Consider the following 20,984-nt stretch of genomic DNA (forward strand, 5'->3'; position numbering starts at 1 on the left):
ACTGCAAATACTTTTTTAAAAAAACAAACTGGTTTAATAGAGCCAGTGGTTATAGGTGTGGTAACATATACAATTGAAATGCAAAAACAGAGGTTCCCGCTGTCACACTTTTGGGAGGATTAAACACTTAATTTCGCCAGTATATAAATAAATAAAATAATAATTGCATGTGTGAATTATACATTTTTGGAAAAAAAAGTGAAATCATTAAAAAAAAAAAAAAAAGGTGATGGGGAGGTTTGTAAGTCAGTTATTTGATTTATGAAATACAAACACAGGGTTGGGTCTGGCAGGGCAAGTCTGATTCTAGGAGGAATGCAGCGGGAGTCCACACACAAGCCTTAAAGAACACTGCTGGACACAACTATACGTATCTCCTTAGGAACAGTCTTTGAGATTTGCAATCCTGGTGTGCAATAGTGGCTCAGTAAACAGAGAAATCAGACAGGCCTAGACAGGGGCAACAGGCAGGAGAAACGTCAGTGCTAATGCCCTTGTTTGCACTGAGGGCCAGCTATCGGAGAGATAGGGAGCGCAGAGGGTAAACGTGCAAACTGCAGGAGCAAAACCTTCCACTACCGCTCAGCGTCCACTATCTCCAAGCGGGTTCTTAAGAGGGCAGAGCCTGTGAGCTCTTCAGAACCATCAGGACCCCTTCCACTGCAGCTGTTCATCCGTGCAGGAGCTTTCCCATCCCGGCGCAGGCTAGGAGCACAGAACCAAGCTTGGCTGCCGAGGTGCGACAGGATCAGTGCGTCCCTGTTCAAGCCCGGGGAGCAAGGTGAACTCGATAACCTCCAAGCTAGAAAAAAAATATATCAGGAGGCATTTCCTCTGGTTCCCAGGTTGAGTTGCCTCTTAGAAGGGCTGGATCTCCACCCCCAGAACCATTCTGTTTAATAAGTCAACCATGCTTTCTCGGAGCGTTTCCTTGCATCAGTGGCATCCTACAATATAACAGAACCTGTAAAAAAAAAAAAAAAAAAAAAAAAAGAAAAACAACTACACAGCCATCACTGCATGTGTGTTTGCTCTTGGGGAATGGCTAACCCTCAAGCACCTGTTTTTTGAAGTAACTAAAATGGGTATGTGTAGTCTAATCTGAGGCCCGTTGACGTCACCCATGCAGTCACACATTGCAATGTGAGATAGGGGAACTGGTGTGGTTTCTTCATGTAATTTCCTGTTAAGAAAAGTGCAGTAGCTATGCCATTCATTTCACAGGCTTCAGGACCCACGATTACGCCAACGAAGGAAGCTTGTCATTTTTCATCCTGTCTTATTAAACTTTTACAGATTGTTTTTTGTTTTGTTTTGTTTTTTTATCTACCTGGCTTTGGAGGATCATGTGCATGGGGTGGAAAAGGTAACGTCTTTCATTGTTTACAGCTGCTTGGGAAATAGTCTAACCTGATAGCCTTGCACGTCCAAAAAACAAGCAAGAAACTACACACTCATTTCAAAAGAGATGAAACTTCACGTTCAGAGACAACTAATGCAATATTAATCATTTTAGGGCTGCAAAAGAAACAGCACAATATCACTTGCCTCTCTAAAGCTACGAACGAGACATTACCATGTTTAACTCTGGGGTATATTTCTAGTCGATTATAATACTAGGTTTCCCTATACAGTTTTTTTCACTCTGTCATTTATAGCAATAGTGCAACTGAATTACAAATACAAAGCGGTCACCGTCTGAGCAGAACGATTCAGGGCTGTGCTGTAATAGACAGTGGATGGAATTGACCAGGGTTCATGCACAATGAGACCAAGCCCTTTTACAGGTGCATTCTGAAGCTGAATACTCCTCTATCACCGAGGTGTCCTAGTGCAGTATTTTACTTAATTACACACTGCCTGTGCTCTTATTGCACACGTCTGCATCTAAAGCAATGCATCAGGCACCAACACAAACAAAATCATGTATCAAATACTGCTGTAAATATTTCCATGTTAACCAAAAACATCGAGACAAGAGCTTTACCGTGTCACGTTAAATAAACGGGTTATTCAACGAACTAGCCCCGCAAGATTCTCTCAAACGTTAGCTGCTTCAGGTCTGTCGCACACCAAAATGAAATCATGAAGGTCAACTTCCACGACTCTGGAGAGAAGGCGCGCACAGGTCTCCGGTTCTATTTTTTGAAACCTAAGTGTTTTTGTTTCCCCCGCCATTATAAAACGTAAAACGATCACAGCGGAGTGTTTAAATCGAAGCTAGCGTGGCAAAAACAAACCATCGGAAATTATCTTCAGTGTTTAAGAGAACACGTGTGTACACTGGCTTCCCAATGAAGGGCACATAACTTTTAAAAACGCTTCAGTATAGCACGCCTTCGCGTACAGCTCCACCATGTGAGTCAGAAGTACGCACATTTTGTGTGGGGGAAAAAGACTTAAATATATTCAAACTGGCACTACGTAAATGATACACAATCTGAATATTGTGCATGAACTTGACAATAACGTCTAGGCAACGTGTGTGTCAAATAACGAGTAGCTGTTTTCTATTCTGGCGAATGCATTTGATGTTGGATATTGGAACAGTCGAGCCTACTGATGGTGTAAATGATCAGTGGGTTACTAAAAACAGATATTATGTTCAATAACAGTTCGTATATTTAACACTCTGAAATAGTATATTTAAAATCATCCACAAAAAAATGGTTTTGCAAGCTTTGGGTCAATGTTATTTTTCAAAATGAAAGTCAATAAAATGTATTTTGTTCCCTCCTCCGCGCCTAGGTAGACTTCATTATTAAAACTCTTCTTTCCTCCCAGAAGGTCGCTTGCTGTCGTACTCGAGGACCTGAACGTTTTCGGCGCCCAACTATCTTTTGTGCCGGTTCTGGAGAAAACTGAAACACGGTCTGGAGGGACTGAAGATTTTGCGTTCTAAAGAAATAAAGAAAACAACTATGTTGGACGAAATCAAAACGCTGCCGCAGAGACCGGCTAAGCGGAGCTGTCCAGACGTGGATAGCTACGAGGAAAAGACGAACCTGCGCGTTTGGAAGCGTGAATGCTTGCGGGGCCGGCTTAACAGGACAACGTGCAGGAGCGCTGGCAGAGTGCGCGATGGCGCGGTGAACAGCCAGCAGCAATGCAAGCGGCAGCTGGAGTTCCTGAAGCGGAGGCAGCTACCAGCAACCACTGCCCCCAGCAGTGAGGCCGAAGAGCCGAAGAACTGCGAGCCAAAGCCGGCGTTACGGCCAGCTAAGGTCCAGAGAGGAGACGCGGCTATGAACAGGCGGTCGGTGGTCATGTCGCACGACCTAGGAATTACGTGGCCCGTGTTCCCTTCAGCCGCCGCTGAGAAGGTACCGTGTTTCGAGATGTGCAGCAATTTCGCCAAAAACTTGTTGGTACAAATCCCACCCCAGGGTTCTTTCTGGAGGACCTCTTCAGGAAAGCAGCACGCTTTCAATTTCCAACCAGCCCTAGCAAATTAATGAACTGCATTGACACACCCAGAGCCCCCCGCTGTCACTGACCACAGTGTTAAACAGCGCCCCCAATACTGCAAAGCGCAAACTGTACAAGTTCCTGGATTCTATAAAACTTTTATCACTATTGTCCCTGCATATCTGAACACCCTGCACATCGCTGAACCATGGAACTCGACATAACCAAAGTTTTATTTTTGAAAAACAACTTTATTATATATCTTACAAAATTATACTGTACTAAGCGTATTAATCCATCTCAAGCAAATTCCACGTTTAAGTAAAATTACAGAAATGCAAAAAGATAAACACTGGACAAACATTTGATCCTGCAGTTCAGTACATTAACCCTCCTCTATAAACACCCCCCCCCCCCCCCCAAAAAAAAAAAAAAAATCCATCAGCACAGAGAACAACATAGTTTTGTTCCCCACTTCTATGCAACATTAAAATTACAAAGGTTACTAACACATGATTAGTTTGCTATCTGCTAACAAACACCCCCCACTTGAATTCATGGAAACACATGCCCCTGTTCTGTTGCAGGCTCCCTGGCTGAGTAAAGGGAGGCCATACCTGAGCACACAGCCTCCTGCACTGCCAGGTAATCAGCTGCCTGGGGGCCCTGTCCGCTCCTCTGAACGGCTGCAACACCAGACCGTCAAACAGGATGGAACCGTGAGAAGAGAGAGCGGTAAGAAGCCTGGCAGAGGTCTGTGTCTGGTAGATCTGCTGTCTTACCCTTTGTGACTGAAACTGTCTCGCAACAGGGAGATGCAGCTTTTATACTCTTTGCCTTTTATTTATTGTGTGTTTTTATTTCATTCTTGCAGGAGTTCAGACCACCGAGGACGTAAAGCAAGACTCAAGTGTGCAAACTGAGTAAGTGCGGGTCACTCATGGGCACTCCAGTCCAGAACACAAGCAGAGACATAGCGATGCTCACTTTCATTCACAGTTCGAGTGTGTCTTGAGAACTGCACGCTAGATTGCGGGTAAACTTGGTACTGACATTCCACTGCACCACGTTTCAGAATCTGACTCTGGGAAGCATGTTTGATTGAGGAGGTTAAAACTCACTGGCATTCAAAAGTGGGTCAAGTCAAGTCTTAGTCATGCAGCTCAGTTACTGGAAACGCTCAGTTGCTGCAGTGCAGTACGAGTTGACTCCCATGCATTGTTTAGGGATCGAAAGAAGACTCCCATTGCATAGCAATTTGATCCGTTCCTGGTTTTACTACGTTTAATAAGACACAGCTGAGCTTGTTCCAGATGCAGTGTGGCTAATCAAGACCTGGAGCCCCATTTCAATTCCCCGTTGCAGATAAGGAAGCATGCTAGAAAAATAGAATAGAAATCTGTTTTTAAAAAAATATATTATTGCTATTTTGCAGGAGTGGTGTAACAGCTGTCATGGAAAAGGTAAGCCCCTAACATCAACATATTCTGTTATTTTTTAAATCAATTTTTCTATATTTATTCATTTCTATGTTATCAAAGTACATGTTTTACTGTGACGACTCTAGAGTAATGATAGAGTGGTGGAAATAAGACTCCTGTTGCATAGTAGATTTTCCCCCATTCCAGGTTTTACTAGGAGCTTGGTTAGCCACAGTGTAGATGTAACAGGCTCAGCTGTGTTTTATTAAACTCTTAGTAAAACCAGGAATAGATCAAACTGCTTTGCAATGGGAGTCTTATTTCCACCCCTGTTCTGGATAAGGCCCCATAGCAGCGGGGCACAGGCCCAAGATGGTAATATTACAGAGTTAAAATAATCTGCACACGTTTCAGAATCGTGCTTGTTTATGTCGTTTGTATTTATCTGTGGCTGACGATCTAGGACGGAAATCTTTTTTTTTTTTTTTGTCACTGTCCTTCTCGTTCTGCTTCGCTGTTGAAGTGTTTCACGCGGGTTCTGAGTTATATCAAGCTGACAGGTATATCAAGCTGATATCAAGCTGTTACTCCAGTCGTTGTCACAAACTAGCTTGTCTGGGCAACTTCAGCGGTTTCATCTTCTCTCCTTCCAGGAAATTCTTGAGCTTTCTGACTATTTACAGGTATGTTGTGCTTGATTACTTGAAATCAGTATATTTTATATATATATAGAGAGAGTAACCATCTCTGTTGTTTCTGCAGGAGGCTCTTCGACGGGAACAGGCTCTTAAGCACAAGCTCTCTATCCTGCAGCAGCTTATCTCCACCTTGCTGTGCTCGTCAGATAAGCTGTGGACGGTACGGTGCTCTGAATTGTGTTTGAAATCTGAACCAGCCTTTCAATCCGCGAGCTCTGTTAGTCTCAAAAGGTGTCGCAACGACCAAGCAACCACACAAAAATGACACAAAGACAGTTCAGGCTTTTCAACTCCAAGCTACTGGAACACGTAGTCATCAAAAAAGAAACTATCTAAATTCCTGAGAGAAATGTGTCAGTTAGACGTCTTTCTCAACGTTTCAAGACATTGAGAAAGACTTCCAGTGGAAGCGTTTCTTTTAGTGTTGCTGCATATTCTATCATTGAGTGTTTTTATAAATTTATATACGTGCCACCGAGCTGTCCTATAAAAACTGGGTCACGTGTTTTCGTAAAAAGACATTTTACACCAGCAGAGCTTCGGAACCCCGCCCGACAGTCATTTGCAAGGGCTGTTGTCTCAGTGAAAGATGTTGAGGATGTCGTATTTAGGGTTTGTGGTTTCACTGGCATCCTGTTAGTGCAGATCCTCGTTGCTGATGAAGCAGAGTACACCACTCCACTGCGAGTTTAATTAAACCCATCTGGGGTTTAGGAGGATCAGTTTTGTCCTGTATTTTTATTTCAAGGAAATAATTGACAGGAATTAAATAATTTTTTTTAATCAGAAAGACATGCAAGTGATTAAATGAAATGGCGATTAAAGAAACATTTAAGTTAGAAGAACATAAAGTTTAAGAACGAGAGGAGGCCGCTCAGCCCAGCTAAGCTGATCCAGTTCAGAGTAGCTGATTGATCTCAGAACTTTGTCAAACTGCCTGTAAACACACATCCCAATTCTGAAGAGTTAATCAGATTGGAGCTGTGTTTGGCAGTGTTTCAGTGGACCTGTCTCTCTTCCACCTCTGAGAGCAGCAACAGTAGCATCTTTTAAATGACAGCTGGGGCTCTGCGGTCGCTGACTTCCTTTCACACAGAGACGATTCTCATGAGACACGTTTTTTGAAAAAACAGACACCGTACAGGAAGGGTGGTTCAGGGAGGTTCAGTTACCAGATCTTTTTTTTTTTTTGCCGCTGTTGCCCAGCTCTTCTGCAGCGTTTTGGGAGATAGTTCGCTCAGACCTGCGACAAAATGTCAGATTACTTTCTGGGAAGAATTGATCGTCGCTGCATTTCACTGATTTTTTAACATTGCAAGAAAGGCGTGTGAACCTTACAGTTTTACTAAACTGACCGTGTGTGTATTTGTATATTTTTGGTAGGCTCGGATCAATGAAGATCTTATGAAATGCAAAATTGGGTCTCTGGAATCACAGCTGCAGGTGTGCATGCAGGTAAGCAGCACTGCTGGACCGATCCAAAACCACTTTGCTGTTTTTATTCCCTGTGCTTTCTGGTTATCCGTGCAGGGGTGGTAAATTAGACTCCCGTTCCAGCAGGTCAGACCGTGCCAGCTCTTAGCGTGAGCCTCATTAGTCCTAGCTGAAGTGTTCATTTAGCAATGGCATCATTGTCACTGTATCTGCTTTTGATATCCGCACGGTGATACGACTGCTCTAAAGTGGCAGATCTAAAAAAAAAAGTGCAGTTGTTTGGATAAATCAGGCGTGTTTTATGTGTGTACAGCCGGGGGTCTGGTTATCATTTTTGAAAGGATGTTGGTATTCAGACCCACTGAGTTTTCTGCCCTTGCCCAACGTGTTGTGGATTGACAGGGACGCACCAAGAAGGGGATGATTGAGATGGGGGAGCAGCAGCTGAGGTTTGAGGAGAAAGCCAAGGAGTCTCTGAAGAGAGCGCTGCTGGAGAAGAGCACGGCCGAGGAGAAGCTGCAGAGCCTGCAGGTGAGAGCGGTGTGAGCAGACCAGGGTGACAGGGGCGGAAGGGTTTAGAACGATCCCCCCCAGAGCTCGCCCCTAACCCTGTGCTTGATCTCGCAGAGGGCTCAGCTGGCTTTGCAGCAGGAGAACTCCCAGCTGAAGGATTCTTATGAGAAGGTGAAGGAGAGCTGGGCTGAGCTCAGCAGGAAGCACACGCAGAGTCTGGACCAGCTGCATGTCCTGCAGAGCAAGCTCCAGGTGAGCAGTTCAGGGCGGGGCGCCTCGTCTCTCTTCTCTCTCGTCTCGTCTGTGCCACGCTTACACTGTCCCGCTTTGCTGTGCTTTTACCTCGGGACGCTTTTATAAGAGGAGTTACTGCAGTGGCAGGTTAGGTTGTTAAAGGCCTCGTTTCCTGGTCCCGCAGGGAGCGGAGAGCCGGGAGGTCGCGCTCCAGGCCAGGATGGAGGGGCTGCAGCAGGACCGGGACGAGCTGGCGTCCCGAATCGACGTGCTGGAGGAGGAGCAGCACCTGAAGAGAGAGCAGCTCGGCACCCTGACAGGTACAGCCCCCCCATATGAAACCACGTCACTTGGGACTCAGCGAGGCAGTCGCTCAGCTTGGGGTCTCAATTCTGATCCCACAGTCGTAATCTTCAACTTTCCAGAAAATATAACGACAGCTTTCGTTCTGTGTTTGCAGCCTCGACTTGGGATTTACTGCCATGTATTGATTTATTTAATTTTACATTTTTTAGAAAAACTGAAGAGTCTTGAAGATCAGAAAGCAACACCTGATGGTAAGACCCCACTCACTATCTCAGCTACAGATTTTGAGCATGATTTTTGTACAGTGGGGTGTTTTTTTTTTTTTTTAAACAAACTTCCTGATGTTCTTTCATCGCAGTCATGAGTACCAGCGTGTGGAACATAAACTCGCAGCCGTTTCACGCTGGGGACAGATTCTCGACGGACCAGGCTGGCCAGGGGGAAACCAAGCTGAGGCACCAACTGCTGGAAATGAAGTCAAAGCTGGGAGCGAAAGAGATGGAAGTAAGAAATGTCTTTAGGGAGCGTAAACCCAATTTCTCAAACACAGCCCTGACTCAGTGACTAAATGATTTATTCATTGCAACACCCCCGGCTCTAGACCGTAATATACATTGTGTTAAAAAAAAGAAAGTTTTTATTACCCTCAAACTTCCTCAATGCAAGATATTTTTGAATAAGAAAGACATAATTTAGGCAAATACATTGTGCGTTTTCTTGTAAGTTCTTTGTGAACCCGTGCATTGCTTGTGTAGGTGGAATTTGCACGCAGATTTGGCGATTAAGAAGCCTTCAGATAGGTACACCTGTCAGTGCGCCTCCTCGAATCACGCTGTCAGTAACACGCTTTAGAAACGTCAGGGGAACTGTGCAGAAAGCAGGCCGGTTCCATCAGTAAAAAGATGAACTGGCTGCTTTTTATATCCGCCCCTCGTTATGTTTGTGTTGGTCTGAATTGTAACCCCTGTAAATAACACGCCATCACTAAAGAGTTTGGTTCCGCTGGCTGCGTTTCTAACTGTAAAATTCCTGTTCAATAAAACTTTTCAATTTAACAAAACAGAATGCGTTGTGGTGTCCTTCTTCTTAAAGAAAATGTTTACAGTCCAGCCCTGCTCCACACATCCAGGCAGCAGGACAGTCTTACACCATAAGGAAACACAGCGGTTAACTATGTTCTAACTGAAGCACAGTGCTTTACAATGAGGGAGGCCTGGTTTCGTTCCCCACCTCTTTCAGGATGCGCCTGCTTTAGGCTTGGTTTATAGCTCTGTCCAGCTCTCAAGGTGCTGCTGTGTCGGTTTCATCTCCTCAGTGCTCCGAGCTGCGGGGAGAGCTGGGAATCCTGGAGGATGAGTACCAGTCGTGCCAGTTGAAGCTGCGGCAGTGCAGGGAGGAATTAAACCGCTTCCAGGGACGGAGAAGCCAGGTGAGGGGCTGATCATCCATCCATCCCTGTGCTCCACGGAGCCGCGCTCCTAGATTCAGAAACGCTACCATCTAAACATGTGCGTTCTTACAGCTAACGAAGCAGCAGCTCTGACATCACCTCGAAGTTTCTGTTCGTGCTTTCATTGTGGCTTTTGCACGGCTTACCCAACACCTCGCCTCAAAACATGAAAAAGTGGTTGTTGTATTTCTTTTTTTCCTTTTCAGACGCGACGCAGGAAATGGATCTGCCTGTCCGTGCTGTTGGTTGCCGTGGCGATCGCAGCGTCCGCTTTTTCCCCAGACCTTTACGAGCAAGTGAACCTCTTGTTTGGATTGTTAGAGAGATGATCAAACCAGTATTTAAACTGACATGTGAAGCACAGCCCCGCGTGGCTCACCCTGTGAAAGGTGCGCAGCGACTCCCGGGGGAACGGTTATCTACACTTGTGAATCTCGACTGACATTCATTAGCAGACCCCCTCTGTAGTGCGGATTACTCTGATTCTCTGTATTGAACTTAGTAGCTTAATTAAACTAATATAGGGAAACACCCCTAACAGACAATAGATTGAAGGGCTAGTGTATCTACTGCAGGGGTGGAAATAAGACTCCTATTCCATAGCAGCTTCACTCATTCCAGGTTTTACTAGAAGCCTGGTTAGCCACAGTTTGTAGGCAACAAGCGCAGGCGTGTCAAATAAAAACCATAGTAAAACCCGGAACTGCTATGCAATGGGAGTCTTATTGCCATCCCTGCCCTGTTTGAACAGGTACTCTGAATTAATCAGTCACATGCTTCCACAAAGACCATTTCTTTGATATGAAGTATTTTCTAAAGACTTCAAAACTTTTGAGGCGTGCCTTATTGTTTCTAGAGCATGTTTTACAAGCATCACTGTTTTGTTTTTTTTTATAGCCTTGTATTTTGTTGCCAGTAGCACCAGTTTTGTGAAGGTGCCGATGTTGTTTCAATACTTTTGTACTGCCGTTTTGTAACGGGTTCTAAAATAAAATCTACAGCATCCGCTGGGAACTGCAATGGCTTCATTTTTTATTTTCTGTATTAAAGACGTCTGATTTTATTATTGTATTTCACCCATCACAATTTCTATTAAAGCAATTCCAGATGCAGATCTAAAAAGGCAAACGTGAATTATAAACCAGTTACTTCAGACTGGGAGCCACTCCATTGCTGCAGACACGCAGTCACTAGCTGCACAACACCGTCGCCTGGTGGGATTTAAAGAGAAGACTGGTCTGGTCACATTGCGTATATACAGCAGGGACGGAAATAGGACTCCCATTGCATAGCGGTTTGATCCATTCCTGGTTTTACTAGGAGTTTAATAACACACACCTGAGCTTGATACTTACACCCTGTATGGTTACTCGAGCTGGAAATGGTGAAACTGCTATGCAATAGGCGTGGGTTTCCATTCCTGTGCAGTATGTAGACACCTTAGACAGGAGGAGGCCACACACACACACAACATAATTCAAAATTATCCACATTTATTTGGCATCGGCACTGATTTCTAAAAAGCAAAATAAAAGTGTAAACGTTTCAGAACTAGAAATCAATCAGGTGGGATTCGAGTTGAGTTATCCTTGTTTTTTCAGTTTGCGTGGATAGACATCCCTTCTGTTCAAAGAGCGACTGCTGGTAAAGCAACAGTCTCAGCGGCGATAATCAGGCGAGTAAAAACGGACTGCTGTCGGAACCGGTCCTCTAGATCCTGGGTCCAGGTGTCCATTAAGCCCTGCGTCTCGGTCCAAAGAGCCTCGGGGATTGTGAACGAGTACAGCCGGACTGGAGGCATCTCCGCGATGAGAGAGCAGGAGGCGGACACGGCGGTAACACGAAGCGGGGTCATGCTCAGGCAATTCTCGGCGCTTTTCTCGGTATCGAACCAGTAGGCGGCCGGGTAGCCCAGCAGCAAACCGAACAGCGTGCACAGGTTCCACTTCGAGGGCAACTCCTCCGGGAGATGCACGACCGGGGCCACGGACAGTGCATCATCCCAGCTCAAACTTTTTAAATAATCCACAAAAACAGTCACTAGGTGCTCAACGGCGCTTCTGACCCCAGCGTCGGCCACCGCAGGCTCACCCCGAGCCCGGGACACATCGATGACCGTCACTTGGTTTTTAAGAAGTAGCTTTTCTAAGCGGTAGATTGCTTGTTGCGTGTTGATGACAACGACGTTGCCATCTATGTCCAAGACGCGTGGAGGGCGGGTTAAGCAGCCCGTATCCAGCAGCGTTTGCAGGTAAAGTCGCATTTGCTCAGCTCCGGCGGCGTTGCAGTCATAAAGAAAGGCGGGTTTAAACCCCGCATCCACGGCTAGGATTTGGGCAGCGAGGTTCAAGCTGACGGCGGGGGGCAAGCCTTTCCTCTTCCCGGTGCGCAGGCACTGTTGGGAGGCTGCGATGAGGCGCTCCCGGGATACAGCAGCGCACATCACGGGAGAGTCGAAATAGCAGAAGCTAAAAACACGAAATAAAATACAGTCATGTATTCCTGCAAAAACAGAAAGGAAAATGTCGCTCTCAAAAACAGGTGCATTGTATTTGTTGCAAAATAAAACTATTAATTTTGCATGTTCGAGCGTTGTGAGGCTTTGCTGACACCGTTCGGTTCAGAAGAACATATGCAACCAGAAACAACACAGCCTACATTACAGCTTTACCAAATATCTTACCCAAGCAATTCCTTGTACTATACAGTACACTTTGACAAGTGAAATAGTCTTTCATTTTACATTTGATTTGTGTTCCCTCGAAAGTAATAACTTGACGCTAATGTTATATATTATAGAAAAAAAACAAGTCCATATAATTTTAGCATTGAAACTTCTCTCATTCTTCCCGTGCAGTTTAATAATGCTATCTTTTCACATCTGCCATATTGGAAAACCACATTGCCAGCACTGGAGAGAAATGAGCGTCCCGATACCAGCGAGCAAAAAAAGAAATAGCGACACCTTGCGCATGAGAGGACGCAGCACGATCACATGCACTACGCCACCCCGTGGCTTTGCAAGGTCTTTACTTTGGGTGTGGTGACCTGCAGGTGAGACCGACCCTGTCTCACCTCTCTGCAGGTGCGGGCAGAGGGGAAGGTCTTGGAGGAGCGCGCTGATTGGTTCTCACCAATATGCAAATCACTCGCTTCAACAGAGCACCAATCAGGGAGTGGTCCAGTTAATGCTGCGTTAACGGGCCTTGGAAGATTGTCACATTTGTATAACGACGATGCAAAAAAAATGTATTATAGTAAATAGTATTTATTGTTTGAATATTGCGTCTTCCGAAGACATTTTACTCTCTACACTGCTGCTGGTACTCCACGTCTGATCCCAGTACAATGACTGGCAGCATCAGTAAACGCAGACAGTGCAGATAAATCACATCAGCAGGATACTAAACTGAGCTCCATAGGAGTGCAGTGCGATCCACGTCACACGCTGCATAGATAACATCTGCTATACAAGCAAGGCATAGATCAGTTTACACACAACAACAATACAGTGGACACCATGCCTGCGACCAGCTCCATATAGCAACTGGGAGTGTCTGTGTCAGTCCCTTCCGACCTGGAGACCGGAGATTCTCCTGTTAACAGGGCCAGCTCGCTTCACTCGGGTCCTGCAGGAGGGATTCCACAGCATCAGAACAATCAGCAATCCCTCATTTCAATTCAACACACACACACCTGTCCTAAAAATGATGTGAGCTCTTTAAAACAGAAAGACATGTTGTATTAACCTGCAATTTACAAGACGAAAAATGACAAATCCTAGCAACAAAAAATGACAAAAAAAAAACATCGTTAATAATGTATCAATTAAAACAGCAATATTTTTTTTTCTTTTGTCTACACTTGACACCAGGAACCCTGAAAGAAATTGCTAGAGGCTGCAGGGTGATAAAATCATTTCTTCAGTAGAACTCTGGTGGTGGAGGTGGAGACGCCAAACAACGGACGCCCGGATTGTAGCTCTGTGATCCTCAGTCTACCACCCCAGCACTGTGCATTATCAGAGATTCAGCAGCACACTTCACACTGCAAACCTAACTCTGCCATGCCTTTGTGTGGATTTCTGCAGAGCCCGGGACGAGTCACGAGAGAAAAAAAATCCACATTTTGTGGTCACGAGATACCTATCAATGAAATATGGTTTTCTCTCTCAAGCCCCCTCCCAGGCACCGTAGATTTCTGTGCAAAACATCACAAGACAGTGATCCGAGCGTGGACGTGGGTTCAGGCAACAAAGCATTGCGAGATTAAAAAATACAGCCCCCTTTTGATTGATAGCGTCCTTCAAAAGGGCCTCGTGACTTTATAAAATGACCCTGGATAGTACAATAGACACATATCTATATAGCTAGACAGACAGATATTACATTATATATACACAAATGAAGCTATCCTTTCATGTAAAAGTTTGTAAAAGTTGACTATTGTAAAATGGCCAAAGCATGGCAAATTGTGATAAAGTGAAACCATGGCAAAGCATGGGCGAGTACGGTTGAAATACACACACACATGTTTAAGCAAATGCCCTGCATGGTAAATTGCCCCGTCAATCGTTTAAGGGTCTGTTTGGTTACTGGGCGGAGAGCGCGGGCGGGATGTGCATGTTGGCGCTGGGTGGGATCTGCCAGCCATCGTGTCCCTGGTGGGTCTGCAGGAGGCGGTAGAGCTGCTTGAGGTGAGCCACGATGTTGTCCTTGATGTCGGGCGTGGAGATCTGCAGACGCACGCTGCCACTGTCGAAGGAGCGTGTGAAATCCCCCGAGAACATCTCGTAGATCATGCGGGCCACTACCGGGATCACCTGGGGGGGATTTTCAAAAGAAAGACATTCAGAGCTTTCACCCTTATTAGTGTCTTCAAATGTGAAACGGGAGCCTCACGTCCAAGACACTACTTCTTCAGTTACTGCTTTTTAAATCATTATTATTTTAATATGGACCACATTAACAGGGAAGGAAATAAGACTCCCATTGCAGAGCAGTATGATCCGTTCCTGGTTTCACTGTGAATTTAAGAAGACACACCTCAGCTTGTTACCTATGCACTGGGCACTTAATAAATGCTGGAATAGGTGAAACTGCTATGCAAGAGGAGTCATTATTTCCATCCCTGCGTTCCACTTTCCACAGTATTTCCCTACCTGGACCATGATGAGTTTCCTCTCCTTGGGTCTCCCATCAGGCCACTCCTCCCCAAAGCAGAGGTGTATTTCAAACTGGGCTGGCTTATCCGACTGTCCCTTCTGCTGGGCAATCACACCTGAAAACACAGAGCCGAGAAAATCCAGCTGAGTTCAGGGTCCGTTTTTAAAACATTCAAAAAAAAAAGTTATGAAAACTAATAGGGAAAGAAAGGACTGCGCCTCAATCTCTAAACTGAATCATAAAGGAGGAAAACCCTGGATCTGAAAACAATTCAGAACAACGCAGATTTGGGCATGCGGAGAGGCTGGACAGACGAGAGACACACAGGCAGTCCTTACTGCTGAGGAAGGACTCGAGACAGAAGAGCTTGACCTTCTTCTGCCTCTCGATGAGGTTGGGCGCGTTGGGGTTGGGGGCGCAGGGGCTGGACCAGTACACCTTGCACTGGCAGAGCCGCACGGCGTAGATATCATGCCCGCTGATCTCCAGGATGAGGCCGCGGTCCATGACGTCCAGCAAGCGGCCGGTGAAGAGTCGCTGCTTCTCGTTGGCGATGTGTTCGGCGGACGGGAAACGCAGCTGTTCCAGGCTGACCGGCCCGAACAGCTCCTCCTGGTTCACCATGGGCCCCAGGTCCCCGTAGAACAGCCTGCAGCCCTGGGGGTTGCTCACGATCAGCGGGGGGCACGCCTCCTTACCGCGGAACTGGAACTGCACCTCCAGATCCGTCACTGTCCGAGAACAATGCAACAGGGCTCAGCGTCTCACATTCACTGCAGCAGCTTCTGTGGTTCAACGTTTCTTACTAAACTCTTTGTGAACAGAAGCTACAGTGTGTCTCTCACACGCTGAAGAGCTTTACAAGTCAGCACATTGACTCAGATTAGAAAACTGCTACTAGCCAGCTCAAACTGATCACCCTATTAAAAAAGTGTGTAGTCCGACATACTCTCATACACCTGCAGAGGGCAGTCTGTACCTCAATGCACGCTGGTTGTAACTCATTAACTTACAAAGCTTTAGTGCTGAAATGTCGTCATGACAAATGCTATCCACCAAATATAATCCAAAAATATACTTATCCCAGACATGTACATGTACTTACCTCTGCATTATTCTGAGTTGCATTCAACGCAATGCAGCAGATTTTTTTTTTTTTTTTTTTTTTTTCATCTAACGATTTGCAATTGTATCATCCTTACAAACACAAAGCAACAGCAGGACTATATCTGCACTCAGTTTAAAGATTATATCTGGGCTCAGTTTAAGGATGATATCTGGGCTCAGTTTAAAGATTACATCTGGGCTCAGTTTAAGGATTACATCTGGGCTCAGTTTAAGGATTATATCTGGGCTCAGTTTAGGTTTTGCAGAAACAAAAGCATTGCCTGGGCTCAGTCTGTTAAACAGCCACCATGCTCAAACGCATGGGCACCGAGGCAGGCTGCACTCACTAGGCAAGGAGCTGATCCACATTTCAGGAGAGCTGAACATGTCCTCAGGAAGGGGGGTCGGGGGCACCTCCATATCCACCGGCTCCTCCTTCGGCCAGACCTCCACAGGGGGACAGCTCTGGACACTGGCAGGGTCTATCGGGGACACAGAGCCTGGGGGCAGGTGCGATTAGGGTTACAAACAGGGTATTGCATCACCAGCCTATTTAGCATCTACTGTGCACATAATCAATTGAGCACACTGGCTTTCTTTGATTGACAAGTGACATCAGCTTCATTCCTTCAATCAGCAGTGGCAACCTGGTCTATCATTTGCCAGCAAGCACAAACGCTACATAAATCAATATCGGTTATGTGTTTTAGTGTCATGCAAAATCTTCAGTGCTGTAGTTGAAAGTTTTCTAGCGTACACAGTACAAACACTTTCCAGGCAGGCCAGCCTCTGTTTTTCCAGGAGTTGCTGCTCACCCTTGACATGCAGGTAGGGAAACGATTCATCCTCCTCTTCCTCCGGATCTGCATCATTCTCCTCCCAGGGAACGGAGCCCGTGGAACCTGGCCAGGCACAGAAAGGGTTACTGCCTAAACTAATATGAAGAACCACCACCAGGGGGCATCGCTGGACCCCTTTCAGCCAGCTTCCACACCTTCCGTTGAAAGCTTATGAATCATCAGTACAGTGTTGATGTGCATCTATGTGGAGGTATGTCAGAACACAGAGTAAAGAGAGCAAGCAGAGCCAAGATCAGAAGATGTTGGGTAAGCAGTCTTTGGGCTGATGATCGACAGAAGCTCCTACCTGGGTTTCCGATGACCTGCGGGATTTCACACACGTCGTAGATCTTCAGCGGGTTCATGGGAACCTCCTTGGTGCCGTCGTAGATGAGTTTGAACTCCCGGCTCTTGTTCAAGGCACAGCGCAGCTGAGCTTTCCACTTGGCCGGGTCTGGTTCATCGATCCCTTCCTGGTACTTCCCAGTCTCCAGAGCCCAAGCCTGGACACAAGAACACACAACATAAAGACCCGGTGCGAGAGCATGCTGGTTTGCAGGAAGGCGCAGGCGTGGAAAGGAGGAGGAGGAGAAGGATATAGAAGAGACTGGGTTAGGAGTGAGGGGTGAAGCTAGCAGAGAGGCATAGAGCACGCGCTGGGCTGAGCCGCTTCTACCCAGGACAGGTCTGCTCATGCTGCGTCTCGTATTGGACTGCTGCACTATATCAGACTGGACATATGTGTTCATGGACCTGTGTAATAGGGGGCTCATAACCAATTCAATGTAAAACCTATTAACTTGCATGGTAAAAAATGCTGGGTATACTAATTGTGATGTGTGAAGAAAAAAAATTGAATAGATTTCACTTGTGGTGTGCTTGCAAGGGACAATGCTATGGGCTTAACACCTCCTTCTCTCTCCCAGCATGTCTGCTGTCATGCTAAGTTACCACATCCTGCACAGGCTGCATGCTTGAGGTGACTGGGATGTGTTTTTTGCCTCAGGGTTTAGGCGAAGGGAAACTGCACAAGATGCACTGCCAATGCAAACAAAGAAACAGTTCAGCTTCCTTAACCACTGTTTCAGTTAAAGGACAAGCACTAGACTGCTTTACAACAGAGATTTATACGTACTGGGTAGAGTGGAAGGGATGGAAAGAAGACTCCCATTGCATAGCAGTTTGATCCATTCTATGAGTTTAATAAGACACCCCTGGGCAGGGAGGGTTTAGCCCTGTTAAACACACTTTTTCCCCTCAGTAGTCTAGTATGGAAAGTAAGATTTGCTAGGATTTGTAAATACTGAAAGATGACCAGCCACGATGCCCAAGTTAAGCTGCAGTCCTGCTGGGCTGAATATCAAACCTGCCGAAGTTCCCAGCTTGCTGCTTCCTGTTTCTTGCTGTGACTGGCTCTTAACCTTCTTTGGGTTTTTGTCTTCTAGTAACCGATGCTGAATGCACACTGTGTCCCACTCCACTGTGCTGCTCAGGGTAATCCCCTCTTACACTAAGCAGGGCTTAAAATAAACGGGCATCCAGCAGTCTATGGGCACGTGGAGGCAGTCCGGCTGGCATTATTCACTGTCCCGTGCCGTAATACCAGGGGCACTTACAGAAGATGTTCTGGAGTGCTGCTTCTAATAAACATCGTTTGGAATATGCTGTGCAGTTATTTATAACTGCAATGGAGGGAGGGAACAATAGAGAGCGAGCGAGAGAGAGAAAGGTTTCACTGTTTAAAGTTAGCTACTGTATCAATTCTGGCCTATGTCATCATTTTGAATTTCATTTTCAGAACTGTAGGTGAGCTCTATGTGATAAGGGGGGGGGGTGGTAATCAGCCCCCGCTACCTTGAAGATGGTGTTCTCCTCCTCGTGCTGGGGGCTGTGTCTGGTGGCGTGTTTCCATGGTATCTGGAATCTCTTGGCCTCTCTGTTCAGCCACATGAGTCCCGGGTACAGACCGCTGTCCACCTGGGTGACCAGCCAGGGCTTGAGCCGGACTCGGCGCGGGTGGACAGCCATGGCCTGGACGGGCAGCACCGCCTCTTAATCACCGGTCAAAGCAGCCGAGCCGACCCTGAGGAAAGGCAACACAGTAAATCTGCAGCGTTCCCATGTTTACACTATGCACTCACCACAGTGTGCTGTGCTTTTTAAAAGTGCTTTACAATACCTGTGCTTCGTTACACTCTACAGTGCTTGACAATCTTTACAAGCAGTCATCAGGGTGGGGAATAAGATTCCTATCGCATCGCAGTTTCACCCGTTCCAGGATTTAATACATGCGTAATCAGCCACAGTGTACAAGGAAACAGGATCAGGTGTGTTATTTAAAAAAAAAAACTAATAGTAAAATCAGGAAAAATATTTTTAAAAATCGTCTAATTTGTTCAGTAAATAAATAAACAAATAAAACAATGACAGTAAAAAAAAAAATATCAACATAACAACTACATCAAACTTTATTTACTGCAAGCAAAACAAGACGAGACAGTAGCAACGAGTCTGCGGATAATTCCTGCTACTCTTATTTGTCTAATTTAGTGCCTTGCTTGTAAAATGAAGTTTAAATTCGGTGACTGAATCCTCGTGTAATTTCTGCGCGTCCCGCCGGACGGTCCCGGTCTGTTTTTCACAGACTCCAGTGACCGAAGCCCACAGTGAGCGGCTCGTCAAACACGCAAGACACGGCGACCGGTCCAGGCAACAAAAACAAGCCAAATATACACGGACAGCGTTATATATGTAACCTGCAAGTTCATTCACCAGCAGGCATGCAATCAACAAACACGCACCCGAACTCTTTCACGGCGTTTTGAATGCCTGTGCTCGGGTAGCACTTACCTGTAGCTCAAACCAGGAAACAGTTTGCTATTTTTTTTTTTTTTTATTTGCCACGCAATGGTACCTCCAAAACTTCCGTCTGTTTCAGCTATTTTTCTTTAAGTCCGAAGTTCATAATTCTTGTAATCCGTGTTTTTTTGGTTTTTTTTTTTGTTCACGCTTTGGTAGTTTTTGCACCGTCCCTTGTTCCTGACAACTGATAAAGATTAAAAAAAAACCACGCTTCCCTCCCGCTTCAGTCTGTCTCTGAACCGGGCGCCCCCTCCCCGCTCCCCTTCTCCGGTTAGTCAGGCAGGTAGCGTGGTGACGTCATGGCGACACACCTTTGCGAAAAGAGTCACAAGACCAGCAGACTTTGAGCTTACTGATTTCACAGCGAAACTCGCACAAACTCGCCTTTCCCTGTTTCAGCCAAGCTTGTGCTTCTGTGCAAATGTTGACACACGCTAATATTATTTTCATTACAACTAATAACAGTAGTTTTAATACGAGGCGGATTTTATAATGTGTATATCATTTTAACATCTACTTTTCATTTGTATTGCCTATGTATAGCTTATACACATTGTGGACAATAGGAGCGACATACACTATGTGGACATATATGAGACATATATATATATATATATATTATATATATATATCATATATATTATATATCTATATCTAATCTATATAATATATCTATTACACACACACACACACTCGTAAACAACAAACAATTAAAACCATGGAAACAATCGTGACGCTTTTGGGTAGCGTGGGGAGATACCGGGGGACCACGCCCTGAAACTGCTTGAACGCGGGCAGCGACAGCACCCTGCGAACTGCAGAAGGGTGACTCAGCAACACATCGAGCCAGCACTGCTTCTTCCACAAGGATTGTCTAAACTGTTCAGTGAACAGCGCATGGTATCCGTGCCCATCCATCTCACCTGCAGGGCATGCTGTATCACCCATGCATGCATCACCGTAGATCTTTCTTGCTCTCCAGCAACATCAGCAGTTTTTATTTATACCCAAATAGCAGTGCAAAGGTAGCACAGTGGTGAGTGCTTTGTGACTGTGGCCCTGGGTACGGCAGTTACAGAACTAATAAAACCAGGGAGAAATATTACCGGAATAACGAGGGCCAACTGGAAGTTGACGCAAGGATGTCTTTCTTTTATTTTTCTTCAGGACAACACGATTGTCTTCCTGGAATAGGTGGCAGCGCTGAACCTGGTGTTGAGAGGGAAGCTGGAGCACAAGCTGAAATGGAGCTTTAAGATGTAGGACAAGGACGGAAACCCTACTTCCAGTGTGCTGTACTGTACACAGGCATAACAATTTCACCTCAATGTGATGGGATTTATTCCTACAGCACAACAGGTTCCTATCTACTGTACAGATTGTGAGGGAACAGTTCTGGACCAGACCATACGAATCAAGCCTGCTGGTTGATATTGCGAATGGACAGTTTTTTGACTGTAAATAAAGAATATCTCATTTCTTAAACCCTGGCGTCATTTATGATTCTAGAACTGCTAGTGTTTGACTAATTATTCCCAGGGCTGTGT

The 20,984-nt window shown here is 45.7% G+C and overlaps 3 protein-coding genes and 1 long non-coding RNA gene across 8 annotated transcripts; 2 read left to right on the top strand and 2 right to left on the bottom strand.

Annotated features, from left to right (window-relative positions):
- Positions 1-1,049: 1,049 nt before the first annotated feature.
- LOC121300360 (TRAF3-interacting JNK-activating modulator-like) lies at positions 1,050-10,484 on the top strand. Of its 3 annotated transcripts, none has more exons than XM_041228925.1 (15): positions 1,050-1,366; positions 2,785-3,323; positions 3,996-4,143; positions 4,283-4,331; positions 4,844-4,871; positions 5,483-5,512; positions 5,592-5,687; positions 6,911-6,982; positions 7,364-7,492; positions 7,589-7,726; positions 7,893-8,028; positions 8,224-8,265; positions 8,373-8,518; positions 9,330-9,443; positions 9,671-10,484. In XM_041228925.1, the coding sequence occupies exons 2-15, from the start codon at positions 2,922-2,924 to the stop codon at positions 9,791-9,793; spliced, it is 1,653 nt and encodes a 550-aa protein (XP_041084859.1). In that variant the 5' UTR covers positions 1,050-1,366; positions 2,785-2,921; the 3' UTR covers positions 9,794-10,484. The 3 variants fall into 3 exon arrangements, with proteins under 3 accessions (XP_041084859.1, XP_041084861.1, XP_041084862.1); XM_041228927.1 differs by having other exon boundaries at positions 2,788-3,323; XM_041228928.1 differs by lacking the exon at positions 5,483-5,512.
- Positions 10,485-10,940: 456 nt separating this feature from the next.
- Positions 10,941-12,625, bottom strand: LOC121300362 (UPF0739 protein C1orf74 homolog). 2 transcript variants are annotated; one of them, XM_041228932.1, is made up of 2 exons: positions 12,148-12,625; positions 10,941-11,932 (listed from the first exon to the last, which is right to left on the bottom strand). In XM_041228932.1, exon 2 carries the CDS (start codon positions 11,905-11,907, stop codon positions 11,092-11,094), a length of 816 nt encoding a protein of 271 aa, XP_041084866.1. In that variant the 5' UTR covers positions 11,908-11,932; positions 12,148-12,625; the 3' UTR covers positions 10,941-11,091. The 2 variants fall into 2 exon arrangements, with proteins under 2 accessions (XP_041084866.1, XP_041084865.1); XM_041228931.1 differs by having other exon boundaries at positions 10,941-11,966.
- Positions 12,626-12,716: 91 nt separating this feature from the next.
- On the bottom strand, positions 12,717-19,701 carry LOC121300361 (interferon regulatory factor 6-like). 2 transcript variants are annotated; one of them, XM_041228929.1, is made up of 8 exons: positions 19,426-19,701; positions 18,430-18,658; positions 16,883-17,078; positions 16,552-16,638; positions 16,084-16,236; positions 14,968-15,360; positions 14,626-14,744; positions 12,717-14,286 (listed from the first exon to the last, which is right to left on the bottom strand). In XM_041228929.1, the coding sequence occupies exons 2-8, from the start codon at positions 18,601-18,603 to the stop codon at positions 14,056-14,058; spliced, it is 1,353 nt and encodes a 450-aa protein (XP_041084863.1). In that variant the 5' UTR covers positions 18,604-18,658; positions 19,426-19,701; the 3' UTR covers positions 12,717-14,055. The 2 variants fall into 2 exon arrangements, with proteins under 2 accessions (XP_041084863.1, XP_041084864.1); XM_041228930.1 differs by lacking the exon at positions 19,426-19,701 and adding an exon at positions 18,755-18,931.
- Positions 19,702-20,182: 481 nt separating this feature from the next.
- On the top strand, positions 20,183-20,921 carry LOC121300373. Its single transcript, XR_005947519.1, has 2 exons — positions 20,183-20,473; positions 20,605-20,921. It is a non-coding gene; the product is annotated as an uncharacterized LOC121300373 (long non-coding RNA).
- Positions 20,922-20,984: the final 63 nt, after the last annotated feature.

This window comes from Polyodon spathula, chromosome 25 (genome assembly GCF_017654505.1).
Source record: "Polyodon spathula isolate WHYD16114869_AA chromosome 25, ASM1765450v1, whole genome shotgun sequence".
Lineage (NCBI taxonomy): Eukaryota > Metazoa > Chordata > Actinopteri > Acipenseriformes > Polyodontidae > Polyodon > Polyodon spathula.

Excerpts from the sequence above, each read along its gene's own strand:
- LOC121300360 (XM_041228925.1), top strand. The coding sequence starts at position 2,922 with ATGTTGGACGAAATCAAAACGCTGCCGCAGAGACCGGCTAAGCGGAGC. Across the intron at positions 3,324-3,995 it reads CTTCAGCCGCCGCTGAGAAG|GCTCCCTGGCTGAGTAAAGG; the intron begins GTACCGTGTTTC and ends GTTCTGTTGCAG. Across the intron at positions 5,513-5,591 it reads AGCTTTCTGACTATTTACAG|GAGGCTCTTCGACGGGAACA; the intron begins GTATGTTGTGCT and ends TTGTTTCTGCAG.
- LOC121300362 (XM_041228931.1), bottom strand. The coding sequence starts at position 12,202 with ATGAAAGACTATTTCACTTGTCAAAGTGTACTGTATAGTACAAGGAAT. Across the intron at positions 11,967-12,147 it reads TAGTACAAGGAATTGCTTGG|GAATACATGACTGTATTTTA; the intron begins GTAAGATATTTG and ends CTGTTTTTGCAG.
- LOC121300361 (XM_041228929.1), bottom strand. The coding sequence starts at position 18,603 with ATGGCTGTCCACCCGCGCCGAGTCCGGCTCAAGCCCTGGCTGGTCACC. Across the intron at positions 16,639-16,882 it reads GCAGGTCATCGGAAACCCAG|GTTCCACGGGCTCCGTTCCC; the intron begins GTAGGAGCTTCT and ends GTGCCTGGCCAG. Across the intron at positions 14,745-14,967 it reads TCTCGAGTCCTTCCTCAGCA|GTGTGATTGCCCAGCAGAAG; the intron begins GTAAGGACTGCC and ends CTGTGTTTTCAG.